Source organism: Aedes albopictus, chromosome 2, assembly GCF_035046485.1.
Source record: "Aedes albopictus strain Foshan chromosome 2, AalbF5, whole genome shotgun sequence".
Lineage (NCBI taxonomy): Eukaryota > Metazoa > Arthropoda > Insecta > Diptera > Culicidae > Aedes > Aedes albopictus.
This window is the reverse complement of record NC_085137.1, coordinates 359,535,249-359,560,440: the sequence shown is the minus strand read 5'-3', so window position 1 is coordinate 359,560,440 and position 25,192 is coordinate 359,535,249. Positions and strand designations below refer to the sequence as shown.

The 25,192-nt window shown below is 41.0% G+C and overlaps 1 protein-coding gene across 10 annotated transcripts in view; it reads right to left on the bottom strand.

The window, feature by feature from the left end:
* The window catches only part of LOC109406167 (protein grainyhead), an 827,965-nt gene that overhangs the window by 45,107 nt on the left and 757,666 nt on the right, over window positions 1-25,192 (bottom strand). For 5 of the 10 annotated variants that reach the window (XM_062852843.1, XM_062852840.1, XM_062852838.1 and 2 more), the window contains 4 exons: window positions 2,433-2,612; window positions 1,891-2,042; window positions 1,559-1,757; window positions 400-464 (listed from right to left, as the gene is read on the bottom strand). The exons of 3 other annotated variants lie outside the window; for them this stretch is intronic. In XM_062852843.1, the coding sequence (XP_062708827.1) occupies window positions 400-464; window positions 1,559-1,757; window positions 1,891-2,042; window positions 2,433-2,612 (596 nt within the window). The remainder of the gene's footprint in view (window positions 1-399; window positions 465-1,558; window positions 1,758-1,890; window positions 2,043-2,432; window positions 2,613-25,192) is intronic. 2 more of the 10 variants (XM_062852844.1, XM_062852847.1) reach the window with 1 other exon arrangement.

Here is a 25,192-nt window from a genome sequence, read left to right as displayed (position 1 = left end):
ATTGGTGGCACGCTTTCTCCCTTTGTTCGCGGAATTCTCTTTTGTTCGATCGCCGAACAAAGGGAGAAGACGTAGAATGCGCGCGCTCGCGTCTTGGTTAGAGCTTTTTTAGGAACAAGTAGCTTTTTGGAGGTTAGGTTATTCGGTAAGAAAAAAACATAGCAAACTATGTTAGTGATAACAACGAACGCGTAGCTTCAGCGAGTTGCACGGTGAAATGGATGAAATGAGAAACAGAGAGAGAGAGAGCAAATTTTGTTGCTGACTTCTTGGTATCTATGGTTTGGATTGATCATGACTTTTTGTTTCAGAAAAGAGGATAGAAAAACAGACAGGAGTGAAGAGAAATCTACGGCTTCAATAGATACACTTGTTTTTGCGAAACGCAAAAAAACTTACCCTTTCTTATTTTTGCGATAAATATTATTTATTCTGGACGGCGGAATTTTGAACTTATTTTCAATCTGGAATTAGCAAATAGAGAGAGAAACAGCTGTAGGACACGTTTTTGAAACGGAGCGTGTGGGTTCAACTCCCAGCACTTTGGAAAGCAAAATACTTTTTCGTCTCCGTTTTTTAGGTTGCGGTAGATTTAATTGGATTGTGCGACGACAAATTTGGAAAAACTGTGCCAATAATCAACTTTCACGCGCGTTTCGGGTTTGCAACGTTCGTTTTCTGACGTTTGATTACGCGCGGGATGCAATCTGACAGTAGATTCGTTGGATGACAGCTGTCACCCCTCGAAAGCCCTCTCGCGGAGGAATGGATGACGGAAGTATTCGTCGATGAGAAACACACTTCATGACAGATGAATGATGTTAATATAACCTAGCTTCCGGGGTTGATTGATTTTAATGTTGTTGGCCTGGTTTTAAGTCACAGTTCCGATTAGCATAAACCCCAAACATAAGCGCATTCACATTCACTGCGGTGTGAGTCAAATGCCAGGGGAGGCCAAGGGGGGAGCATACACACAGATAAGGTTTGGTTGGGTTTCTGCTCGGTAGTGTGGTTAATACGAACTTTGCGTTTTATTTTAGAGGGGGGAATTAGTGTCCACAAACGAGAGGAGGGTATTAAATATTGGGGTGCCTGTTTTTGTGTGAGGTTATGAAACCGCTGCGGCAGCAGTCAGCAGTTTGGACGGTGTCTCTAGTGTGCCTTTATTAATGATTAAACAAAAACATAAAGCGGATTAATTAAAAATTGGTTATTGGCGCAAATATTTCCGATTTTGTTGTCAATTTGTTTTCGTTCGATCCGGAAAGTGAACTGACAGCTGTCATTTTGGGGTTTGGAGAGTTTGACAGCTGTGCGGTCCCTTTTCGCGGCGTGTCTTTTGAATCCAATCACAATTTGCGGTTACGTTCAACACCAAGGTGTGTGCAAATACCGAGAAAGAATTGTAAATTGGAGCAGGTTGTTTTGGTTTTTTTGGTGCAAACTGGGTGTTGTTTGATTTGGAAATCCGGAAAAGTATTTTGAGTTTCCAAGTTTTTTTGTGGGGGTTGGGTTGCGTGTGCGTAACGCTCGTAACGCGCAACTGTCAACTTACGGCATTCAAGAGTCCGACCGTCGAGGGCGGAACTACGTGCAGGGGTGTGTAGACGTCATCGTTGTCCTGCCGGACGTAGAGCATGACTCGCTCACTCAGTGGCGGGGTCATCCGCTGTCGCTTGATCTGCGGGCTGAACTCGGACATGTTGCTCACCATCGATCCGTCCATGATGATGCTGGGGTCCTTCTTGTCACTGCTATTATAGAAAAAATGCGAAAGAAACACAAAGAAGATTAGATTCCGAAGGGTACGGGCGTTACTCCTCGCTCGCAGTTCAGAGCACAGGAGGAGTCACGGAAACTGGAAATTCTATCCGACTTTTTACTCACGTATTAACGTCTGGCGGGAAGTGGTTGTGGAACTTGAGGGTAGGTGTAGTGGCTTTATTGGCATGCAATAAGAAGGGCGACTTGACGTTGTCCGATCCGCCGGAGAGGGAGTCGGCATCGTGGCCGTAAAACTGCAAGTCCATCGATGCGAGCTGTGAAGAGAAGAGAGGAGTTAGGATCATTGTTTATATAGAAATGGGAACATATCACTTGGAAAACTGGCAACCCTTCTCTAATGAAAAAGCCTTTCCATTAGACAGTTTTGATTTTGAAAAGCACAAATCTGAAAAACTCAATCTGAAAAGCTGATCGAACCATCCGTGAATACCAATCGATCAACTTTTAAACGCTGTTTGATGATTTAGATTTTCAGATTTGTGCTCCATAAAACTCAAGGTGTAGCAACGGCACATCTTCAACGTAAGATAGAAAAAGGCCTTTTCATATTTAGACTTCAGTTGTAAATCTTATAATCGTTTCCAAAAGCGTACAACGATAGTGTTGCCAGCACTCTCCGCCATTTCCCAGATTCCTGTCCGTACCTTATCGATGTCCTCCGAGGGCGAGAACAGTACCGGCGGTTTCATCAGGTCACTCATCTGGTAGAACTCCGATCGATCCACCACGGGATGGTACAGCTCGTCCAGCTTTTTCCGCCCGGTGGCAGTCATCTTGCGCTTGGCGGCCCGTCGTTCTTCGTCGCGCGTTTTGCGCTCAGCACCCTGCAAAAATGATAAGAGGAAATGTGAACAATTTAGTATGACTTTGTTAGTAATCACAGTTGACATCAATCAAACAATTTACAAATGTCTTCAAATCGCATCATATTTCCACAGAAGGGTACCCTATTCTAAATATCAAAACTTGGAGAGAAATGTAAACAAACATTGATCTGAAAAAATTATATCTGCCATCACTGCGACAAAAAAGGGCCTTTTCAAAGATATGTATATTGACAAGACGTTTAAGATCGGTACAGTAAACGTTCGATAAGTGCAACTTTTTTATGTTTCACTTACCGAATCTGCTCACTGAACTGCAACGGTTTTCGGCTGGCTATTATTCTGACAGTTGCTGTTGGTTACTGTGAGCTGTTTTAATTCATATGGAAGATCAGTTTGGTCCTAGGTTTGGTCCATCACTTTGGCGAATGACGGACGTTGAAAAGCATTGCAGTAAGATCATTACGTTCTACAGTAGCTCTTTTTAAAGACAGCTAGGAGTAAAGTTTACTTCGATTATTATGTTGTCAAACACTAGGGGCAAGACAGATACAGCGAGAATAACTCTGTTATTAAAGTGTTGCTCAGAATTCCTCTGGATAGCACTTGATTACTCTGATTTTCTCAAAGTGTTGCCTGATACCAGTGAAAAATCGAGCAGTCTTGCCCTATTTCCCGCTTCTTAGAGGCGTTTCTGAATGGATTCAAACAAAAATAATTGTTCGGGGTTGCTCTGGATTTCACAGCGTCTTGCTCCTAGGTCAAACGGTAACGCCTACCCAACTAACAATCACTCATTTTACAAGCACTTTTACGACGAATTGATTCAGCATGATGCTGAATAACATTTGGATAATTTTGTGGCATAACCTTTGCTCGGGTTTTGTTCACACAAATTTGGAGAAACTTTAAAGCATAGTGTTGTGTACCAACTGAAATGTTTGTTGTTAAATCGTTTTACAAATATATAGTAAAGCTGTTATTCAGCTTTAGCAAAAATGATTAAAAATAAAAAAATGCAAAATTTTTCAATTTCCACGAGAGATTATGATTGGAACTTAATGCTGTGAACAAATATTGTGAAATAATAACTACACATAAATTTACCTAAATCCAGATTCGAACTCGAGACCCGTCGATTGCCAGCCGCATGCCTTTCTATCTGCGCCATCCTACAGATGATGAATTGCAGCGCTCAAATCAAAACATAAACTTCACGTGGTTTAATAATGATCAGACTCTGACTTCTATACAGCAGTGGTGAATAAGCACAACATTATGGTTAATGACTGAACAACAGATTAGTTCAGCTGTTATTCGGTAAAAAACACGTGTTTTTCATCATGTACTCTGAGTCGAAGTATGATGAAACGAAAGCGCTTGTTTGACTTGTGAAAAACACATTATACAGATACATGTCCTAATTTTTACATGAACTTAACAAGAAGCAGAAAAAAGTCTTGTTAAACTATGTTGTAAAGGAATTACTGCGAGTCGAATAAAAATCTTATTAAACGCTTGAAAAGTGTTTTAAATTATCATTATTAATAACAATACGAAAAGTTGAACATTGGCCACTTTTTCAATTGAAATAGCATTTGTACAGTAATGTGTACAGCATAATTTTAGTTCAGCTATAATTACTATTATAAAGCAACAATCCAGCATGCATGCTTGTTTGCGGCTGGCGATTGTTAGTTGGGTATTGAACAGTTAAAAATGAGTTTGTTCCCAATAGGCCTTTTCAAGCGACATGAAACATGACACGACAAACATTTTTGCTGTACAAGAGTTGAAATAACCACTCTTAAGCAAACTGTAGCTTAAGAAACTGTTATTCAACTAGTTCTGTTACTGGAGGAAGATGTCTAAAATTGAACAATAAAAGCCTGAATTACCATCCCCTGATTCAAGCTAAATATACTTAACCTATTACTTCTATCACCTGTGATTCATCCACCAAACAAATTGTAAACAAAAAGTAGCATCGCAAACTATTTGACCTGTATACCCCCGCAAGCACCAGGGATTGGAATGCCATGCTAACCATTTGGTGGTCATGGGAACCGGTAAACGCCTGGTCAACAGATATAGATATTTTTCATTTTTATAAGTGCACGCGCGCGTGAGATTAGGTACAGCCTAGCCGGACGGCGGAGCTTATCTTCATTAAAAATGTGTAAAATATTGTTGCATCGTCGTCGTTGCACATTTGCATCTTCCCATCGACGCCGCGCCGCTTCCTAACATGGCTATCGTTCTTCGCGCTCATACTATAGAGCTAGGAATGGTTCAAGGGGAAGGACAGTGCGCCAAATGGAAAGTTTACACCACCACCATGCTTGCTGTCAGTTGCGGGTAATGGCTTTTCAAATGATTTTATTAAAGCTCTTTTTCTCTTCAGTGTGGTACGGTGGAAATGTGTCTTCCCGCCGCCAGATTAAAATGTAAACAAAACAGACGCGAGGGTCATCGAGTTGACGCGAGATTGCCATTTCGTGTTTTTCCCCCTTTTTTCTGCGCGCAATGTCACAAAGTCGAAAATTGAGTCTGCGCGGCGTTTCATCTCACATTGATTGAAATTGGCACCTGACGTACCACCGCGCGAGGAAGATGCCGTGTGGCGTTGTTGTTGCGTGTGGAATCTTGACAGCAGTGCCCGGCCCGTCCGGTAGTTGTGCGGATCACGCACAACAGCAGCAATACTCGCTTTTCGTTTTATACGCTACTGTCAGCCGGGTGATGGTGATGGTGAAGATGGCCTTGATCCGCGTTGATGGGTGACAGTTGGTGCGTGTCCAGATTTCGAGTCTGTGAAGTGTCGATTTGTTTGTTCAAAATCGAATCGGTGCTCGGCTGAAGAACGAGAATCGGTTTGACCAAGGGAACTGGAGTATGGCTGAATTGTCCTCAACTTTGCCAAAAGGCCTTTTCGGCAACTTTGTCACGAGCTGTCACAAACTTTTGACGATTTGTCAATAAAAATATAAACTTAGCGAAATAAACTACCTAAATTAATCAATATACTATATGCAATTTAGCCATAACTGTAAAGTATGGATGCCATAAGAATACCTTATATGAAAATTGATGATGTTTGTTATGATCTTATTACATAAGATAAACTAATGAAAAGAACAGAAAAATCATATAATGATGCAAACTGGATTCGATCCATGAACGTCGAGATCACTGAGCTCGTGCCCAAACCACACGCGTGGCCGTCAAAAGAACTTTAATTTGGGTTGTTTTGTAGTTCCGTGTACGACTGAATATAGCGCATTTAGTTCACCACTGGACTATCGCACTAGTTTTCACAAGTGCGAAAACGCTAATAAAAGTGCGCAATTGCATCAAATCAACTCGGTGTCTTCAGAGCACTTGTTCTCTATAGATTGAAGAAATAGTGCGCCGAAGACATCAACCTGATTTGATGCAATCGCGCACTTTTATTTACGTTTTCGCACTTATAATATCGCAGTTCGCAGTCCAGTAGTGAACTAAATGCGGTATATCAACGAATAACCATACCAAGCGGATGGCGCATCGCGTAGCTTTGACGGGGTTACATGATTCGTTCAGGACAATCCGTTTGCTGCATCTTTCTCGGCTCGCTTCAGCAAAGAGGAGTACGAATATACGGACCTCTGCTTGATAGGGGATGGTACAGTGTATGTTTATTATTTTTGGACAGGCACAGAAATACTCTATGCCCAAGGAAGTCACGCGACCGTCTCCGGGTTAAAGTGTCGTAGACAAAGTACATGGTGGCTCTAGAGAGGATCATCGCTACCCACAATTCTTTTGGCAGTGATGAAATCGACCAACAGGGAAATTGAGAGACGCATTGTGGTAGGAAATCGAGCATACTTTGAACTCCGCAGAACTCTATGATCGCACAAAGATCGACATCTCATGAAATTATCGTTGTTTAGACTGGTAGTATTCTATGGGCACGAAGTATGGACTTCGTCTGCAGGGTACCAACGCGCCCTTGGAGTTATCGAACGGATGGTGCTGCGTACCATCTACGGTGGAATGCAGATGAAAGACGGGACGTAGAGCAGGAGAACTGACCAAGAGTTACAACAGTAGAGGATGATCTGTGGCACCTTTGCAGAATGTGTGTCTGGAGACTCACAATCATGGCCCGAGTCGATTAGGGATGACTCCCACATACAGCAGAGGGCACTTAGGCTTCAGGATGATCAGTAAGCAAGGTAAAGTCAGACATGATATCATTCAGCTGTGCTTTTGCTATGTATTTTGTATGGCTAGGCCTCTGCTTTCCTTCTGCCATTCTTCAGCTATGCTGCAATTGAGATTCTGTTATGTTCTACTATTGTTTTTAATGCTTCTGTCAATTTTGGCAATGCTCTAACATGCTTTCACTATACATATATGTAACGCTTCTCCGATACTCTTGCGATATGTCTCTCATGTCCCTATTACGCTTCTATTGGGCTACACTTCTGCTATGCTCTGTCATTCTCATGTTATACTTTTGCTAGTTCTGTTATGGCTGCTCTGCTATGTTTATGTTGTTCTTAAATTTTCTGTTACGCTCTTTTTTTAGTTCTGCAATGTTTCTTCTAGCTATAAAAATAGAATTAGAATAAGAAGTTTATTATCAGATATTTTTAAAACTGGCGTAGTATGGTAGTGCTGGCTCCTCTAGGATCGTTCAAATCAAAAAGTATGTGTGATTTGTACGTACGGTAGGAAGAAGCAGTGCCACCCGTAGGCAATTTGCACTCACCATGTGGTCATTTGCAACTCGGATCTACAACCTACAAGCAGACTAGGTAGGAGCTTAACAAACTACATTTTAAAAGAGATTCCGAAAGCGCGTGACAAGCTATCGTTATCACATTGGTGTTGTTGCACGCCAACGCTACAAGCTGCTGTCGAGTCCCGTTAGGAGGGACCCACTGACTGCGTGTGCAACAACGCAGCCTCGCGCCAGATTTTGACAGCAATTGGAGTGCCACAATCCCTGCCCGGATGGCAACGCGTCCAAGGCTGCAGCAGAGTTAGCAGAATCAGCTCCCGACTCGCGAGTCCGACCACAGTAGTGTGGACCGGCCGCGGCCATGATTGATGGTGTGCTAAATGATTGACACAATAAAGTAAGGGCTTCATTTCGTAATGGTCGGGTCGAGTGGAATCATCCCAGCAGAACCCAGGAAAACATTGTAGCTAATTGTGCGCCTCCGGGAGGTGGAACGTTCGATTAATTCCCTTCTTCCGCAATAAAGCGATCATCATCGGCGAGCGAGCCTACTCGCTCGCGAGGAGCTGTCATTTATGCTAAAGGGTTCTGAATGGAGCACCCCCGAGGGTCCGAGTTGGAGTCCTGCCGGGTGGGCGCGCGGGAGCCGCAACCGAGGCAAAATCAACAGACGCGGGGGTTATGATTATTATGATTACACTCTCGGTCGGCGGCGTGGCAGCCGATCCGATGGCGAATGGTCCAACTGGTAGGTACTAAGTGCAAGCGTGCAGAGGAAGCACATCAGAGGATGATGCAAACGCGAGCACTCAGTAGAGTGACATGACTTGCTTACCTCTATTTGCGAGTTGCGAGTCGAAGGAAATAGGGATAATAAACTATTTGTTGCTGTAGATCAGGGGTGTGCGCAGTTTTGTACAGAGATAATGAAAAAAAAGACACAATTTGCTGAAAAAAACGGCAACACTGTCAAAGTAATTCGAAAATTGAGAAAGTGTGATGGTTTGATCACAGACAAACATACGTCTCACTCTACCCACTTCCCATCGTTTCCCTTTTTAACGGACTATTCAAATATCACGGTCCGACAAAAAATCAACTTTTGTTTTGCCCAGCTCCAAATTTCACCTTTTCTGATTGTTCCCGACTATAAACTTATAAATCTGAAGTTTTGACCCTCCCCCTCCTGGGAGAGGGGAGGAACATTGATTTGAAATTTTGAAAAATCGAAAAATTCCGTGGTTTTTCGATCGCCATTTCGGCTAAATGCACGATATCTAATAAAGAAAAGGTTGACCACGGAGCTTTAGGGGTTGTGCAACTACCAACAAAATTTCACGAAGATCCGTCGAGCCATTCTTGAGAAATGGTGTTTTTACAAAATGATGTTTTAAAGATTTCCTATATTGAACGCAAAGAATCCAACTACTTTATGTTTACAATTGCTGATTTAATCATGCCGTTTAGCATCATGGTGTCTTCGAGGAAGTTTTTCACTACAATAACGTGCTTCTACACAAGTTGAAAATTTACATGAAGTAAATCGATGTCCAGAACACAAAAAGGATGTTGTTACTAATGACATTCGAGCTTGAAGTAACAAAAAAAATAGCCAAAAGGATGAACAACGTTCGAGTGGCGAGTATTTGAAAAATCAGCTGTCTTTTTAAATACGGGATTGATGGTCTGCCTAAACGTTACATACCCCTGAAATGCATTTACTCAGCTGCACGCCTACGTTCCCACCCGATGCTTAAGTGCGTCATCCAACCCCGCATAATGACAATAATTACACACAAAAATAAACACAAGATCCGCAGTACAGCAAACAGGTAGTACGTAAATGAAAAGGAGGTTACAAATGGACTTATAAAACTTAATATTCCGTTCCCGGCTACGATTGGGCACAAACCGTGAGTTCCCAACCGAGGCAGCAATAAAACCGCAAAGAAGTTGCTGTCGGAGAGTGCTTAAATTGCAAATTACAGCATAAAATATGGGATTGACAGAGAGAGAGAGAGAGAGAGAGCCGGTAGCCGGAGCCGCAGTCGTTAACGCATCCCCAGAGTACATAGTGCGGATTCCTTCCGCCGCCCTGCAGCAGTACTTCAGATTTTTATAGTTTTCAATTTCGATTAATGCAAGTCCTCTCGGGAGATGATGGGAGAGACCCGCCTGCCCATCTACTACACACACACTTCCCCCTAATTCCAGAGGTAGGCACGACATTTGATAAACGCGCAGATAAAATTCCCGTTAAAGACCGTCGTAAAACTATGCGCGCTGACACACCGATTTAGCTTCCTCGTCTTGCTCTCGCGTTCACGGCTTTGGTACCGGCGTGGTGGATGTGTGAGCGTTGGGTCCACCATCTCCACACTATCGCTGGCATCTTTGAAATTTTGAATAATTAGATATTTGGTCGCATTTCTCGTTGACGCGTTGCACTAGGGTGGCTGTATTCGAATTTGAAACTTCCAGCGTCCCCGATGATTTATGATTTTGGGCTCTAGAAAAGAATTTCCGCTATGGAATGTGCATTCGCATTAAGTGATAAAATAGCCTGAAAGTATGCAACATTTAATTGTCACCTGCCACTAGATGGTGCTGGAACTTACATTCCAGAAAACTTAATGTGTAAAGCAATACTACGTGGAATACCAAGTTGAACTACCCTACTGTTACAAACTAGGATAGACACACCAACCCAGAGTCCCGGTGGGCGCGGGGGGTCTCTGACGGGGCTGACGGACATAAATTTACACCCCATATTTTTCATGCTTGGCTGCAGAGTAGCGTGGCCGTGCAGAAAATACCCCCAGGGCACCGTGTGTCATTCCACCTGTTTTCCAAATCAACCACAACAGATACCTAGATACCACCCGAACCAAATCAAGGTCCAGCCGACGACGGGACGGGACGCAGACGGGACCATGACGGGGTCGCTTTTTATGTTTATATAATGTGCTCGCGCGAGCTCTGATTGTTCAATTTATGGTCCCGTCCGTATTGATGGCGCAGCAGTTTAACAGTTTTGGAATGTAGTGTTCCAAGCGCGCGATATTTGCTCGGCTCGGCTCCGTGTTATCAGCGACTCATTATCTAACGCGCGCGGTAATCGATAGACCCCTCGGACGAGAGAGAGAGAACCTCGAACAAAGCGCATAAAAAGAGCGAAAAAAGAAGGTAACATGCAGCCGGGCACACACGTATTAATCATGTTAATATGCATATCCATATAATCGTTGCGCTGGGAGCTTGTTAGATTATGATGCAAACTGATCAGGCGCGAACTAATAACTTTGAACATTATTTAGAATGAAGTGGGGCAACAATTTTCAACAAATGCTGTTGTTTTTCAGATAACCTACCGAAATGGTATGTTAGATGTACGTAAACCCTGAAGTTCAAAGGTGCAGTTAACGACAGGGTCGTCTGCTGCACAACATTGAAAAAGTCGTCCAGGAATTATATGAAAAATATATCCTTTGAATTCTTCTGAAAATAACTCCAGAGATTCTATTTTGAATTTCATCAGGGGTTTCTTCAGCTATTCCTTCATAAATTTCTTCCGAAAATTCACCTTTGGTTTTTTTTCAGGAATTTCTGTTTGAATCCTTCAGATATTCCTCCACAGATTTTTTCATGAATTCCTCAAAAGAGTTCTAGATAAATGTGATTCATGATGTGACTAGAGATTTCTTCGTGAATCTCTTCAGAAATTTCTTCAGAAATTCCTTCAGAAATATTTCCAGATACTCCTTCAGTATTCCAACAATTTCTTCAGAAATTATTTTATGGATTTACACACAAGTTCCGATAGGGATGATGAAGTTATTTCTTTTTTCTTGAGAGGTGGTTAATCTTTTGTTTTGTGGAACACTACACTGTCCCTCTTCCCATGTCAGTCCCATGTCGTTTTTCAAAGTGCCTACGTTTTACACAGTTGACCACCACGGTACAACCCCGACTGAAACAACCGGGTGTCGCCTCAGCATACGCGCAAAATCTCGAGGCCGCGTTGCCAGACGAGGGCGAGCTCGATGAGGCCCCTCTAGAGGACTGCTGGAGTACAGTGAAAGCAGCCATCAACGACGCAGCCGAGAGCACCATCGGATACGTGGAACGGAATCGACGGAACGAATGGTTCGACGAAGAGTGCAGAACGATTTTGGAGGAGAAGAACGCAGCGAGGGCGATAATGCTGCAGCAAGGGACTCGACAGAACGTGGAACGTTATAAACAGAAGCGGAAACAGCAGACCCGCCTCTTTCGGGAGAAAAAGCGCCGCCTGGAAGAAGCGGAGTGTGAAGAAATGGAACTGCTGTGCCGTTCCCAATTAACACGAAAGTTCTATCAGAAGCTCAACGCATCCCGCAACTGATTCGTGCCGCGAGCCGAAATGTGCAGGGATAAAGACGGAGGCCTTTTGACGGACGGACGTGAGGTGATTGAAAGGTGGAAGCAGCACTTCGATCAGCACCTGAACGGCGTGGAGAACGTAGGCACGGGAGCCCACGGCAACGGAGGAAACGACGCGGAGGACGGAAATGAACCAACTCCCACGCTGAGGGAAGTTAAGGATGCCATTCACCAGCTCAAAACCAACAAAGCAGCTGGTAAGGATGGTATCGCAGCTGAACTCATCAAGATGGGCCCAGAAAAGTTGGCCACCTGTCTGCATCGGCTGATAGTCAGGATCTGGGAAACCGAACAGCTACCGGAGGAGTGGAAGGAAGGGGTAATCTGCCCCATTCACAAGAAAGGCGACCATTTGGAATGTGAGAATGTGAAGCCGGCTTCATCGACGGCCAGTCGACAACGGACCAGATCTTTACCGTACGGCAAATCCTCCAGAAATGCCGTGAATACCAGGTCCCAACGCATCACTTGTTCATCGACTTCAAAGCGGCATACGACAGTATCGGCCGCGCAGAGCTATGGAGAATCATGGACGAAAACGGCTTTCCTGGGAAGCTGACTAGACTGATTAAAGCAACGATGGACGGTGTTCAAAACTGCGTAAGGGTTTCGGGTGAACTATCCAGTTCATTCGAATCTCGCTGGGGACTGCGACAAGGTGATGGACTTCTAAAAGAATTCCCGGGAGAATCTGCGAAAGAAATCTCAGGTGAGACTACAAAAGAAATCGCAAGAGCTTTTGGGAAATGTGCCAGCAGAAACTTTTGTAGAAATCCAAGGGGAAACTCTAGAAGAAATTATTGTTATTATTATTATTATTTATTAGTGACACTTTACCTTTAGGAGGTATTCGTGTCATACTAGAAGAAAGTTATCGGAAAATTCTTGAAGAAATCACAGGAGAAACTTCGGAAGAAATACTGGAAGGAATTCCTGCAGAAAATTTGTAAAAAACTCAAAACCATTAGAGAAGCTTCGGTAGAATTCCTTGGAACTACTTCTTCAAGCGTGAGAGAAACTCTAACAGAAATTCTGGGAGCAATACTGGGAAAACCTCTCAAGAAATTCTGTATGATGCTCGTAATGAAATCCAGAAGAAATCGAACAGAATTCTAGAATCCTGGAAAATTTTCAAGAAACGATCTCGGAAAGGAATGCCCGAATCTTGGAAAAAGCTGATTGGAGTCGGGAAGAATCGCCAGAAGGAATTCAAAAAGAAATACCAAGTCAAATGGCTTCAAAAATGCGGTTTAGAACTAGGACATTAAGGATTAGGCATCATCATTAGGGCTCATATGTAGTCTATTGATGATTAACCATTTCATAAATAAATAAATAAATAATACAGAGGCCATTAGTCCGTAACCGAGGTGCCAACTTGGGTGCCAAAAATTGTTTTGTTTTCGTTTATTATTAAATCGCATAAGACGCCACATAACATTACAATAGTACACACCGTACATCGCATAAGATAACGGTTCAAGTCATATAATGGTATTATTGTCCCGCTAATGGACTTATTTCGCCTCCACTTTCGTACGCATAAGGCATGTTTGCTGCATCTTATGCGATGTAACTTTAATGTAATCAAAGTAAATATAACGCAGTCATTAACCTCATTCTACATACAAATTGGTTGGCTGAGTAATGTCTATCTGTATGTGTGCGAAAAAAAAAACACTTTCCACTTTTTGTAGTTTAATTTGTTCCGATTTAGCTGCAACCTTTTTCATCAGATGAAACATGTTTTGTATTTGTACTCGATGTCTCCTATTGAATATGTTCGTAACTTGCGTCACCCTAATGTTTGTTTTTTTTTTTAATCTTCAACCACATAATCTAATTTACAGCTCTTTTGAACACTAGGGCACTGCGTTAGCGACGCCAATTAGTAGCTGCACTTACACCCTGTACAGCGCCTAAATGTATTCTATTGAAATTCTACTATATCGAACTAGTTGCCTTTGCACTGCTGTCACTTTTCTACTCTGTCCAGGGTAGAATGATGAGCATGAGAATGTTGATATGTGGCTCTCTTGTTCCTTTTCCAGCACGATTGGGGGTCCATTAAGAGTTGCCGTTAGCCGATATCTAAGTTTCGGGTCCGTTTGAGCATATGCTCAGAAGAGGGTCAGATGTCAGCCGCTCTCGGGGGAAGAGCAACTGGCGAAAAATTGCAAGTGCCGGGGCTGTGATCGAACCTATGACCATCCACTTACGAAGTGAACGTGTAGCCACTACGCCACGGGCCCCGGCACCCTAATGTTGCATTTGGGTAATTATACGTCTGTTTAGAGTTTCATTTGTTTACTTCTTGAAAATATTCCTGAACAAGTGAATGTACCTATGTGTTTGCTGATTGTGAATGCCACGGAAGCTCCGAACCGCAGGAAAATAGAGTGATTTTGCATAAAAATTCGCCATTAATTTATGCAAATTATATCGTCCGTCACATCATGCATCACTCACTTAGGCACACGGTGCTACCAGAGAGTGTCGCATCGCGTTGTCAGACAGACGTTGTCTACGACGGTAGAATGAACTGAACCTATCGCGCTCGGTCCCAGTAGCTAGCTAGTTAGCTAGTTGTGTCGTCGCGTCCATCAGTAGGTAGCTGAAATTGTCACTACACTACTGCTTCTGGTGCTATAACAATTACTGTCAGCGCGGTTGGTGATCAGCGCGCTGTTAGTTACGGCGATCGACGATCGTGCGCCCGTCCTAGTGATCGGATGTATTTTGAAGTTGACAGAGTCTGCAGCAGTTCGTGATGCTGCCGGGCGGATTCTATTGGAGATGTTGCCGAGTAATGAAAAATTTATACGACAGGAAGGATGTTAAATGCATAACATTTAAGTGTCGTTTAGGGATATGATGGGCCATTAGACTTTCATGGTGAAAATCAACATCTAACCTAAGACACTAACGAGGATGGATTGCGAGATTTTTGCGTGTAATCATTGAAAATAGTTCGAACTAAAAATTCAGAGCTGAAAGAAGTAACACGACTTCTTATTCGTAGCGTAATTGTAAATATGTTAAATGCTTCAGCATTACATAAAGAATCCTAGGAAATCAACAAACAAGGAATTTATTTTTGAATGGAGAGAAAGGATTCAAACAGTAGAAACTGCCGACGACAATTTTTCTGCAAGAAGGTCACCACAGGCGGATCTGGTGTTGTGAAAACAACCGAAAATTGTATCGAAGCGAGAAACGATCCACACAGTACTCACTGAAGTCATACAACATTGAGGCCACTGAATAACAAAGGAATGAATCTGTTATTTTCTCCTGTTTCGAACTTTGATGGGGCCAAAGTGCATACCGTAGTTAGCTTCCACCATTCACCGAACACCGAGGACCTATCTCATCCGAAAGGTCCGGCAGGAAGCAACAAAAAAGCAAAAAAAAGGAAGATGATTATGATGAATGTAAGACAACATAATTCTCATGTTTGCCAATAATTGCGTGCATGCATATGTATGCATGTTACATGTCCCAGGCATTAAGCGCAAAAAATGTACGCCAGAGCGCAGCAGCAGAACATGAATGCGCAGCGCACTGTCAAGAGCCGTGGTCCGAAACACAAAAACCCTCGCTCGTAACATCCGTCAAGTGTGGTGCGGGCGGGATCCGACGAAGCCGCGCACGTAAGGTCCGAGGCCGAAGCCTTAATGTTTATGGACCCGGTTTTCTCCGGCTGAAGTGGAGGTGGCGTAGCGGCAACGAGAAGATTCGGATCCCTGGCAGAAAATGTACCGTAAATGTTTATTAAAATCCCATTATTCATGTAACGAAACGGGAAGGAAATTGGTTGCAGAGCATCAGCCAACGCGCGTATGCTGTGCTCGTGGACCTCGTGGATCGGGACTCTACAAAGGGGCCAAACAAAATTGATTGCGATTCAGCAGCAACCGAAAGCGCGCGCCTTTTTTCTCTGTCCGGCTGAACGGTCTTATCCATAATCAACGAGATTAAAAGGATACGAAAGCCGTACGCTTCGGGAGAGGCTTCGGGTGCTCTGGCAAATGCGTTACTTTCCCCGGCACATCACCACGTTGATCAGCGATGGCCTAATGTGTGATCAACCTTGAATTGCTATTTTGACAAAAACTTTCTGGCGGACCATGGTCCAAAAAGCTGATATCAATAGCATTGCAAATGGCCCGCGGGCCGCAATTTGAGCACCACTGGCTTAAGGTGTCTTCCAAGGACTTCAAGGGAATATACTACAGCAGATGAGGTTTGCTATAAAATTCTTAGCAAACATTTCCCACTTTGTTCCGAAAATTTATTTAAAACATATATTTCAAATTTCAGAATAAAGTAATTACGAAAACTGAAAAAAATATTGTAGATCCGTTACAGAAGTTTCGTACGAACCTTCAGAAATTCCCTTATGAATCCTGTGGGAATCTTGTTCTATCGGGGGGTTCAGCTACCATAGTTTTTGGGAACTGAACTCAACCACAAGTTCCACCACAAGCTGCCCGAGAATGAACAGGTGGTGAGTAGTAAACCCTGATCTTTCTAAACTGCCCATAATCGCATATCAGCCCCATCTTCTTCTTCTTCTTCTTCAAGGCTCGACGTTCGCATTGGAACTTGGCCTGCCTCTCTTCAACTTAGTGTTCCTTTGAGCACTTCCACAGTTATTAATTGAAGGGCTTTCTTGGCCTTCCATTGCATGAAATTGTACATTGTGTGGCAAGTACAATGATACACCATGCCCAGGGAGTCGAGAAAATTTTCCCGACCGGAACGGGAATCGAACCCGCCGTCTCCGGATTAGCGATCCATATCCTTAACCACTAGGCTAACAGGAGACCCCTTTGCTGGGTTTCCTATTCATATGGGACAATTATGCGAGCAAAGGCAGTGAAGTTTTCCAGGTAATCCTTAAAAAAAACCGCTGGAAGTTCTCCCATGGCATCAGCCAGGAATTTAATGAAAAAAAAAAAATCCAGTAGAAGTCTAGAAGTTCTATTTCCATGATATGTACTGATGTTTTTTTTTTCAAATTTCTATTTTTTTTCTCCTGCTTTCTTTTTTCAAGAAATCCTCCAAAAACTCCTTTTGTTTTCTTTCATGGATATGTTAATGATCTTTCTTACAAAAATCGTGTATAAATGACGCGAATTTCAAGGTAAACGCTTCCGAAGTTTTACTATGAATAACATCAAAACTCTGTTTCATACGCAAACATCAAGGGTTTTAGATGTTTTCGCAACCAATTTTACGACAATTTTCCAAAATTCCTTAATTTTGTTTCCCCAAAGACTATTATTAGGAATTATTTTGGTCATTCAAAAAGACATAAAAAAATTGATTGCATTTTCAAAATAGCTACATATCTGATATTATTGAAATCCATAAAAAGGCAAAACTGGATGCATTTCCTCATTTTTTGGTTTTTGATTTTTTTTCTGGTGTGGTGGTTAGAATACAAGACTATCACGCTGAGGACCTAGGATCGAACCCCGCTCCCGATATACTCACAAAAATGTGGGTTCTTCCTTCGGAATGGAAGTAAAGTGTGGGTCCCGAGATGAACTAGCCTAGGGTTAAAAATCTCGTTTATACAAACGAAAAAATTAAAAAAAATTGAGATGAACTAGCCTAGAGTTAAAAATCTCGTTTATACAAACAAAAAAATTAAAAAAAATTGGGCGCAATATTTTCAAAATCGGTTTTCATGCAAACATAGAGGAAGTATTAAGGTATCTCCTGATTTTTTTCCTGATGGAAAATGTTTTTCATTTTTCTTTAATCAATTTTTTAGAAATTTTGTTCCAAATGGTTTCTGCAAAAACGCAAAAAAAAACACAAGAAAAAAAGGAGATACATTGATTCTTCCTCTACATTTGTATGAAAACTGACCATGGGATCATGTAGCTATCGTATGCACTGTTTCAATTCCAACAATCTTTTCAATTTGTTTATTGAAAAAATAAAAATTAACTTAAAAAATACCCTTCTTGAGTATTTTTTTATATGTTATAGTGGAAAGTATACCAAATGCTACTGTTTAATTCATTTCCGAGATACAGGGATTTACTATAAAATTTATTTATAACTAGCTGTCCAGGAAAACGTCGTACTGCCTGTCTACGGTGTTTTTTTTACATTTAGGTAAAGTTCTAAATTTTTGTTTTTATATTACTTTTCCGGTCGATTTTCATAATTATTATTTTGCACAAACTTGTCGGAGCCCTGTAGGAATGCAATAGCAAAAAAAAAAAAATGTGAATCCGTTGGCTCGTTCCCGATGCTAATCGTGACATACAAACACCAGATGAGGATATTTTTGATGGTTTTCGAATGTGTTTCAAATCATGAAGAGGTTTTTTCGAGGTTATCTTATGTCAGTTATTGTACCGTGAGTAAAACAAAAAAAATATAAAAAATCCTTTTTTAAAAATATGCAAATAAAAAAAAATTGAGATATTTGATTTATACGTTTTATTGTTTTATTAAAATGATGAATTCAACATTTTTACAGTGTATAAGTTCTGCAGATAGTCAAATTAATGGCCTAAAATATTGTCGAAGATAGCTGATCAATCGAACAAACCGTTTCTAAGATAGATTATTGTTTGAAAATATTCGATGATATTTTGCTTAGCCCCATCTCTAAAGTAAGGCTTGAGTCAAAATGGTGAACTAATGATGTAAATTGTCATTTTTGGCAGGTGGAAAATATGAGAAAAACAGTACAAAAATAAAATTAAAACAAAACATTTTCAGTGGCTATGCTTTTATAGGATATATTTGGGCATACTTTTACAGCGTTGCCAACCACCATACATTTTCTGCACCAATATTAGAAATACTATGTGATCCTCTTCGCCTAATCTTACACTGCCAGAACATTGGGAATGACAAATCCAAGATATATTTTGAACTTCTGTTTCATCTTGCTGTACAGTGTTGCAAGGTTGAGTAAAATTAAGAATGCAACTTAATTACCCTTGAGAACTGGAACCCACTTTGACAATTGTGATCATGCAGTAAGTATATTGTAATAAATATTTAATCGTATTTGTCCCATAGCCAAAATGATCGGGACAGACTAAATTTTCACTTTCAAGAAATTATATACTAGTTGTAACTTTTCCAAAAATGCATCAACAATTCTTAAAATGTTACTGTAAGTTGGTCAATTAGTTGCCTATCAATTGTCAAAATTTGAGAATAAATTAAAAAGTTTGGACCATGGATAGACAACTAACTGACCAACTTACAGTGTAAGTTTGAGAATTTTTGATGCCGCTTTCGAAAAATTACAACTGGTTGACCATTTTTCGAAAAGTGAAAATTTGTCCTGCCCCAATCATTTTGTCAATCCCCTGTATGTCACGATTTGACTCGAGAAGGAGTTAACGCATTAGGATAACTCTTTCACGCGTGCAGTGCTCCGACGTGTTTGTGTGGGTACTTGACGAAGTTTTCAAAAGAAACTTGGCCAGATAGCTTACTGAATTTCGCAACGAAACCATTGCTTCACTTTGGAAATTCTAAACAAATTTCAATCTAGATTAGTCAGAGGGCTTTTGGGAAAAAAATACGAAGGCTTAAATGCACATTAGATAAATATCTAAAATATTAGTGTAGGTATACCAATGGGTGTGCATTATCATTCTGACAGAGGATTTCATGGGAGAATATTCGAGGCCCTTTTGATGGATCTTTTATAGATACATATTTCTGCAAGTTCTTCTGGTGAAAATTAGGATGATTTTTTCAAAATGAATATCTAAAAAAAATGTTCTTATTTCAAGTGCGATCTCTAATAAATAATTTCAACAGATATGCTGTTTTTTATTCGGCTTAATTTATGAAGATTTTTTAATTCTTTTTGTTGAAATCTCTGGAAAAATGTAATACCAATTCTCATTGAGATGTCTACTTAATTGCCACCTGTAGGAATTGTTTAAACTTTTGCATGATAGTTCTCCTTTTTATGACAGCATTGATGAGAAAACAAATGGCAATTTAACGACGAAACCCTGTGGCAATCCGGACATATTTCCGGACATATTTCTTTGAGAAAATTTTTGAAAGCATTCCGAAAAGAGTTATCACTGCAGGAATATTTTGAAATCCCTGTGTACTTTCAGATTAAGTTTTTGATGCATTCTCTGACGGGATTTTCGATGAAAGTTTAAGCAAAATTCATTGAAAAGTAAGTGAGTTAACAGCAATTTAAAAGGATTTAGAAGTCCTCTAGAGAAATTCTCGGCAATTCTCTAAGTTATTATGGCAGGATGCTTCAAAACTTTTTTGATGCATACTTTGCATTGTTTTGCATTCCCACAAGTACTTTTTTACATTTTAGCAACGTTTTCAGAAATTTTAAGAATAACTCCACGATTTTCACCCACATAGCTAGAACGATATGATTGCGTTCAGTTTAAAGAAGAGCTTGGGTTTTTTTCTCAGTGTGGCCAGTAATGGAGATATGCAGATATGAATTGGTTAGTTCGTTCCAAGTTATTATTGCAATGTTTATGTCTAGTATATCATTATAAGTATTATTCAATTATGTCTTATGGTGTTAACTGTATACAGTCGATTTTATATGATTGCCACCTAGATTTCCACCATATTTTGAATGTGAGTCTACCCAACTGACAATCGCAAGTCACAAACAAGCATGTATGCTGATTTGTTGCTTTATGATAGTAATTCTAGCTGAACCAAAATTACACTGTACACATTACACTACAAATGCTTCTTCAATTGAAAAGTAGCCATTGTTCAACCTTCCGTATCGGTATTAACAATGATAATCTAAAACACTTTTTAATAGTTTAATAAGATTTCTATTAGACTTGCAGTATTTCCTTTACAAATTAGTTTTACAAGAGCTTTTCTGCTTTTTGTTAAGCTTATGTACAAATTAGCACATGTAACTGTAAAATGAGTTTTTCACAAGTTGTATAAGGGTTTTCGTTTTATCATATTTTGATAAAGAGTACAGGATGAAAAACACGAGATTTTAACTGAACAGCAGCTGAACCAATGTGTTGTTCAGTTGATCCCCATAATGTCCTGTGGTAATTCTCCGCTGCTGAATGGAAGTCGAAGTGTGATCAATATTAAGTCACGGGAAGTTTATGTTTTGATTTGAGTGCGTCATTCTCTAGGATGGCGCAGATAAGAAGGCATGCAGCTAGTTTCGGTTGCTTGATGGCGCGCGTCCTGAAAGATTAATCATTTTTGCTAAAGCTTTACTGTATGTTTGTTAAACGCTTTGTTGGTGCACAACACTATGCTTTATAATTTCTCCAAATTTGTGTGAACAAAACCCGAACAAAAAAGGTTGTATCTGAAAATTATTCAAATGTTGTTCAGCATCATGCTGAAGTAATTCGTCATAAAGGTGCTTGTTAAATAAGTGATTGTTAGTTGGGTCGGTATTATAAAACTGATTTTGCGGCAATTTCCTGATGAATCTCTAGTGGAACAATGTTCCTATCTTTCAAGAACCATCTGGTGGGAAACAGCTGGCAGAAACGTTTTAACAGGACACTTTCTAAACCGAACAAGCATGTAACTGCTGTTTCTGTCCACCTCTGATCATAACCAATTAAAACCAATTTCCGATGTAACATGCTCGAAAAAAAAACACCACTGCCATCATTTAATGGAATCGTTCAATAATCGATTATGCATTTTTATGGCTTTGTTTTTCCGACTTGCGAGCGATGGATGCGCTATCGCGGACGCCATCTTCCAGTTGGAGAGACGATCTTCCCCGGCCGATCTCATTAAAACTACATAAGGAGTGGATTTAATTGAGGGAAAAAATCTATATCAAACTTTTTTCTCTTCATCATCGTCGCGGCTCCTCCGGTGGAGGAGACAAGGTGTCGTCGTTTGCGGTGGTGGTGAGCGGGACGTTGCAAAAACATGACTCGTCGATATATGTAGTCTGTCGCGCGGTGTTTCTCGGCGCAGCGATGATGACGACCACGAGACGCGTAACAATTTTTCAATAAATTTTATTGAAGCGATAATGAGTGCAAGTCATGCGGACGGCTGGTCCGTGTGTTCTTACGGTGCGTTGCGTTGCGTTGGTTGGTGGAATTAAAGGATGCATGCAGGTTACGGTGGCCGACCTGGGCCAGGCCAGGCTCCTCGATCGCATATCGAAACCGACAACCGCGCCGTGGACACCGAGTGATAGATGGGAAGGCTTAACGAACATCGAGGGAATGAGAAGGAAATGCGTTTTATTGCGAAAGGTTGGATGGAACTAAGCGATTTAAGGTTTAAATTTAGTCATCAATGAGTGGAAACATTGAAACATGTTGCTTAAGTCAAATTTTTGAAAAATGATCTGAAAATGCTGCTACAAGGAATGCAATGCGCAAACGAGAAACGTTTTTTTGCCTGTCTTGTCTAAAATTTGTGTTTTTTTTTTTCGAATTTAGGATTTTTAAAAATTATGAGTTTGAGTTTGGATCCAATATAGAGTGATAATTAAACAAAATAATGTAATACGGCATTGCAGCCAATAAATAAATGGACAACTCTGGCTAACAAATATGTTTGGTGTAAAAAAAATAATTAAAAACGATCAAAATGGTTGGAGTTTGAAATAAAATAATTACAAAAATGCTAGTTGTCTAGCGCAGCGGAACAGTCAAACAAATACATAATGGACAACTTAAACTTGAAATTTATGTTGCATGTTCACAAAATAACAATAAAAAAAAACAACAACACAATTAAAAAAAAAACAAAAAAGAGCTGACAAGTGTAATAAAAAGTATGGTTTGTAATACAGCGTGCAATCGAGGCAACAGCACATAATTTTGGCATGAAAATGCAGTTGAGGGCATCAATTTACAAACGAAGTATCAACTAGCAAAAATTAAAAAAAAAAAACTAACATAAGTGAACGTTTTAGCATCAAATGGTGCGTTTTGCACCGAAACCAAGCGTCGGACATTGGGACCACGGGGCTGCGATCGCGCCGATCGTACATTGCGAGGTGCAAGATGTCGACCACGACCACAACGACGTCGTCGACGATGGTGACAAGTAGGTTGGTGGTAATACACATACTTGCTAGTATGTATAGGAGACAGAGTATAGTTAATATTTTTTCTGTGTTTTCCTTTTCGCTAATTAGCTGGCTCTTGATTTGACTTCCGTTCTGTTCGCGACAGGGTTGATAACCGGCCGTACAACCGATCGACGCGACGCGATGCGAGGTAAAGGGGTTTGTTTGCGTGTAATCAGTTCGGTGAAAAGTTGTTCCCACATTAAGGGGGGTAGGGTGGGACACGATCACACACACCAAGGTGGGAAATGGGGCGGAGGGGGGTGACACTTATCACATTTAGTTCGCGTTTGCCGTAAGAATATTGTAGCGTGGCGTTACGGGACTGAAATGGTGGCCGAAGCTGAAATTTATATTTTATATCAGTGACGCTGCTTTATTATCGCTCCGGCACGGTTGATGGAGTGTGCGACCTGGTTTACACGATTTGCTGCTGCCGTCATTAGCAGGAAATTGTGACTTAATTTTCCGGTGTTTTGATCATGTGGTGCAATGGTGAGTCAAGGTGTTTGAAATGTGCTACAAAATTGCCATTGAGTTGGACAGTTATAGAGCAAGTAGTCGGACATTTGGGTTTTAAAACCTTTGAGCGTGTTCAGACAGTTCAACACATCACAGAAGTGTGAAGTGCAGACCAACGACGATCAGTGTTCAATTAATTATGTATATGCAAAACTTTGTGTTTAGGCTTACCTAAGAATTATAAGATGAGAGAGAGATCGCAAATTTATTCTAAAGATAACGATTTTTCGTTAAAGATGATACTAGCGCCGAGCGATCGTCAATTCACGGTCGCCATGTAGTTCAATGTGGACTTCTAGTCAAATTTTCAAATGTTGTTTGCGAGTAGCATTTTTACTCGTTGTTTGTTACGATATAAAATTGCCTGAGATCAGTTGAATTCGATAATAACGTCGGCAGATGACGTTGGATTCCTCGAGTTTAAAAGAACAACAAACAACGCGTCATCATCACATCACGGTCGCCATCTAATGGACTCCGAGCCAAATGACTTTTGTCAGTCGTAACAACTGCAGCTGCGTAGCAGCCTGAGGCCCTAAACCAACTCGATTAGAAACAAACTGTGAAGGTGCTAGACGCGCAATGCCATCATCCCCAGCAAAGTGCCTCATCCAAAGCAATTGGCATCCTTGCTAACGTCGCCGTCCATGCACTTAGCTGCACTCCATTTATTCGAACCACGGACCGTTATAGTTACATTTTAATAGCGATCGCGTCGTCGGATGCTGATGAGCTAATCGCCTTCTTCGTCGTCATCATCAAGTGCAACGGCGTGGTACGGGCAAAATAAGAAATGATCTAATTATGGGTGCCCCTTTCTTTGCCAGGAATCTGTCAAATTCTTTATATGCTTTCAGGGGCAATTGGTAGCTGGTGATTACCACAGATGCCTACACGTCCTGCTGCAACAACCGCGAGCGTGGTGTCGGTGTGGCGTGGATGACCAAATGAAGATATAATATTAAAACTGTTTTTACAACTTAAAATGCGGTAAAAAATAATTATTATTGTCCACGCCGGGCTGCTGCTTCTGCTGTGCTGGCATCTAGAGGCTGGCAGCCATTCGCGCAAATACGCAAGAGTAGCGAATGGGCGACGTAACGGTCGGTTGGTGGGATCGCAATTTGCATTAAGTAGTGGGACGCCGCGCCGCAGAAAGGCGCAGTTCGCAGCAAGTCCGCGACCAGAAGAAGCGATGATCGCTGTAAATCTCACACACCGTAGGAATCGGTGTTTATTGCAAATGAAATCTCCACGGTGTGCGATGATTGTCCCACACTCGAAGAACAGTCGGCTGTTCGCGCGGTGAAGGAAGGCCGAGAGGGTAATTATGCGATCCTAGATTCTGTTCTGATCAGTTGAATGGCGGATCTGGGAAAATCAAAAGGATGATGGTGCATACCACGTGTGGAAACGTTTTTGTGACAGTAAATAGAATTATACACCATAACATATTCAAAACTTTGATAGCTTCTTGTTTTTACTTCCAGAGCGAGTTTTGCGAGAATTTATGGTATAAAGTGTAATTTCAAGGGTAATAAAACTTGTAGAAAATGTTCATTGGAAAAAATCACAACAAAGCGGAATTAAATTTTGAATTTTTGGTAAAACTTTTGTAGAAGTATTCCAAAAACATTAAGAAGTACTACTGATCCTTGGCATAAAATTTAAAAAATAATATTAAATATTTCCACTATATTTTTAAAAAGAATTGCCAAAAGAAAAAAAAATAGCTGCACAAATTTTGAGAAAATATATAATAATAATCATTACAGAAAAAATGAATCCCTGAAGGAGTTTAGATAAAACTGCAATGAATTTCTGGTT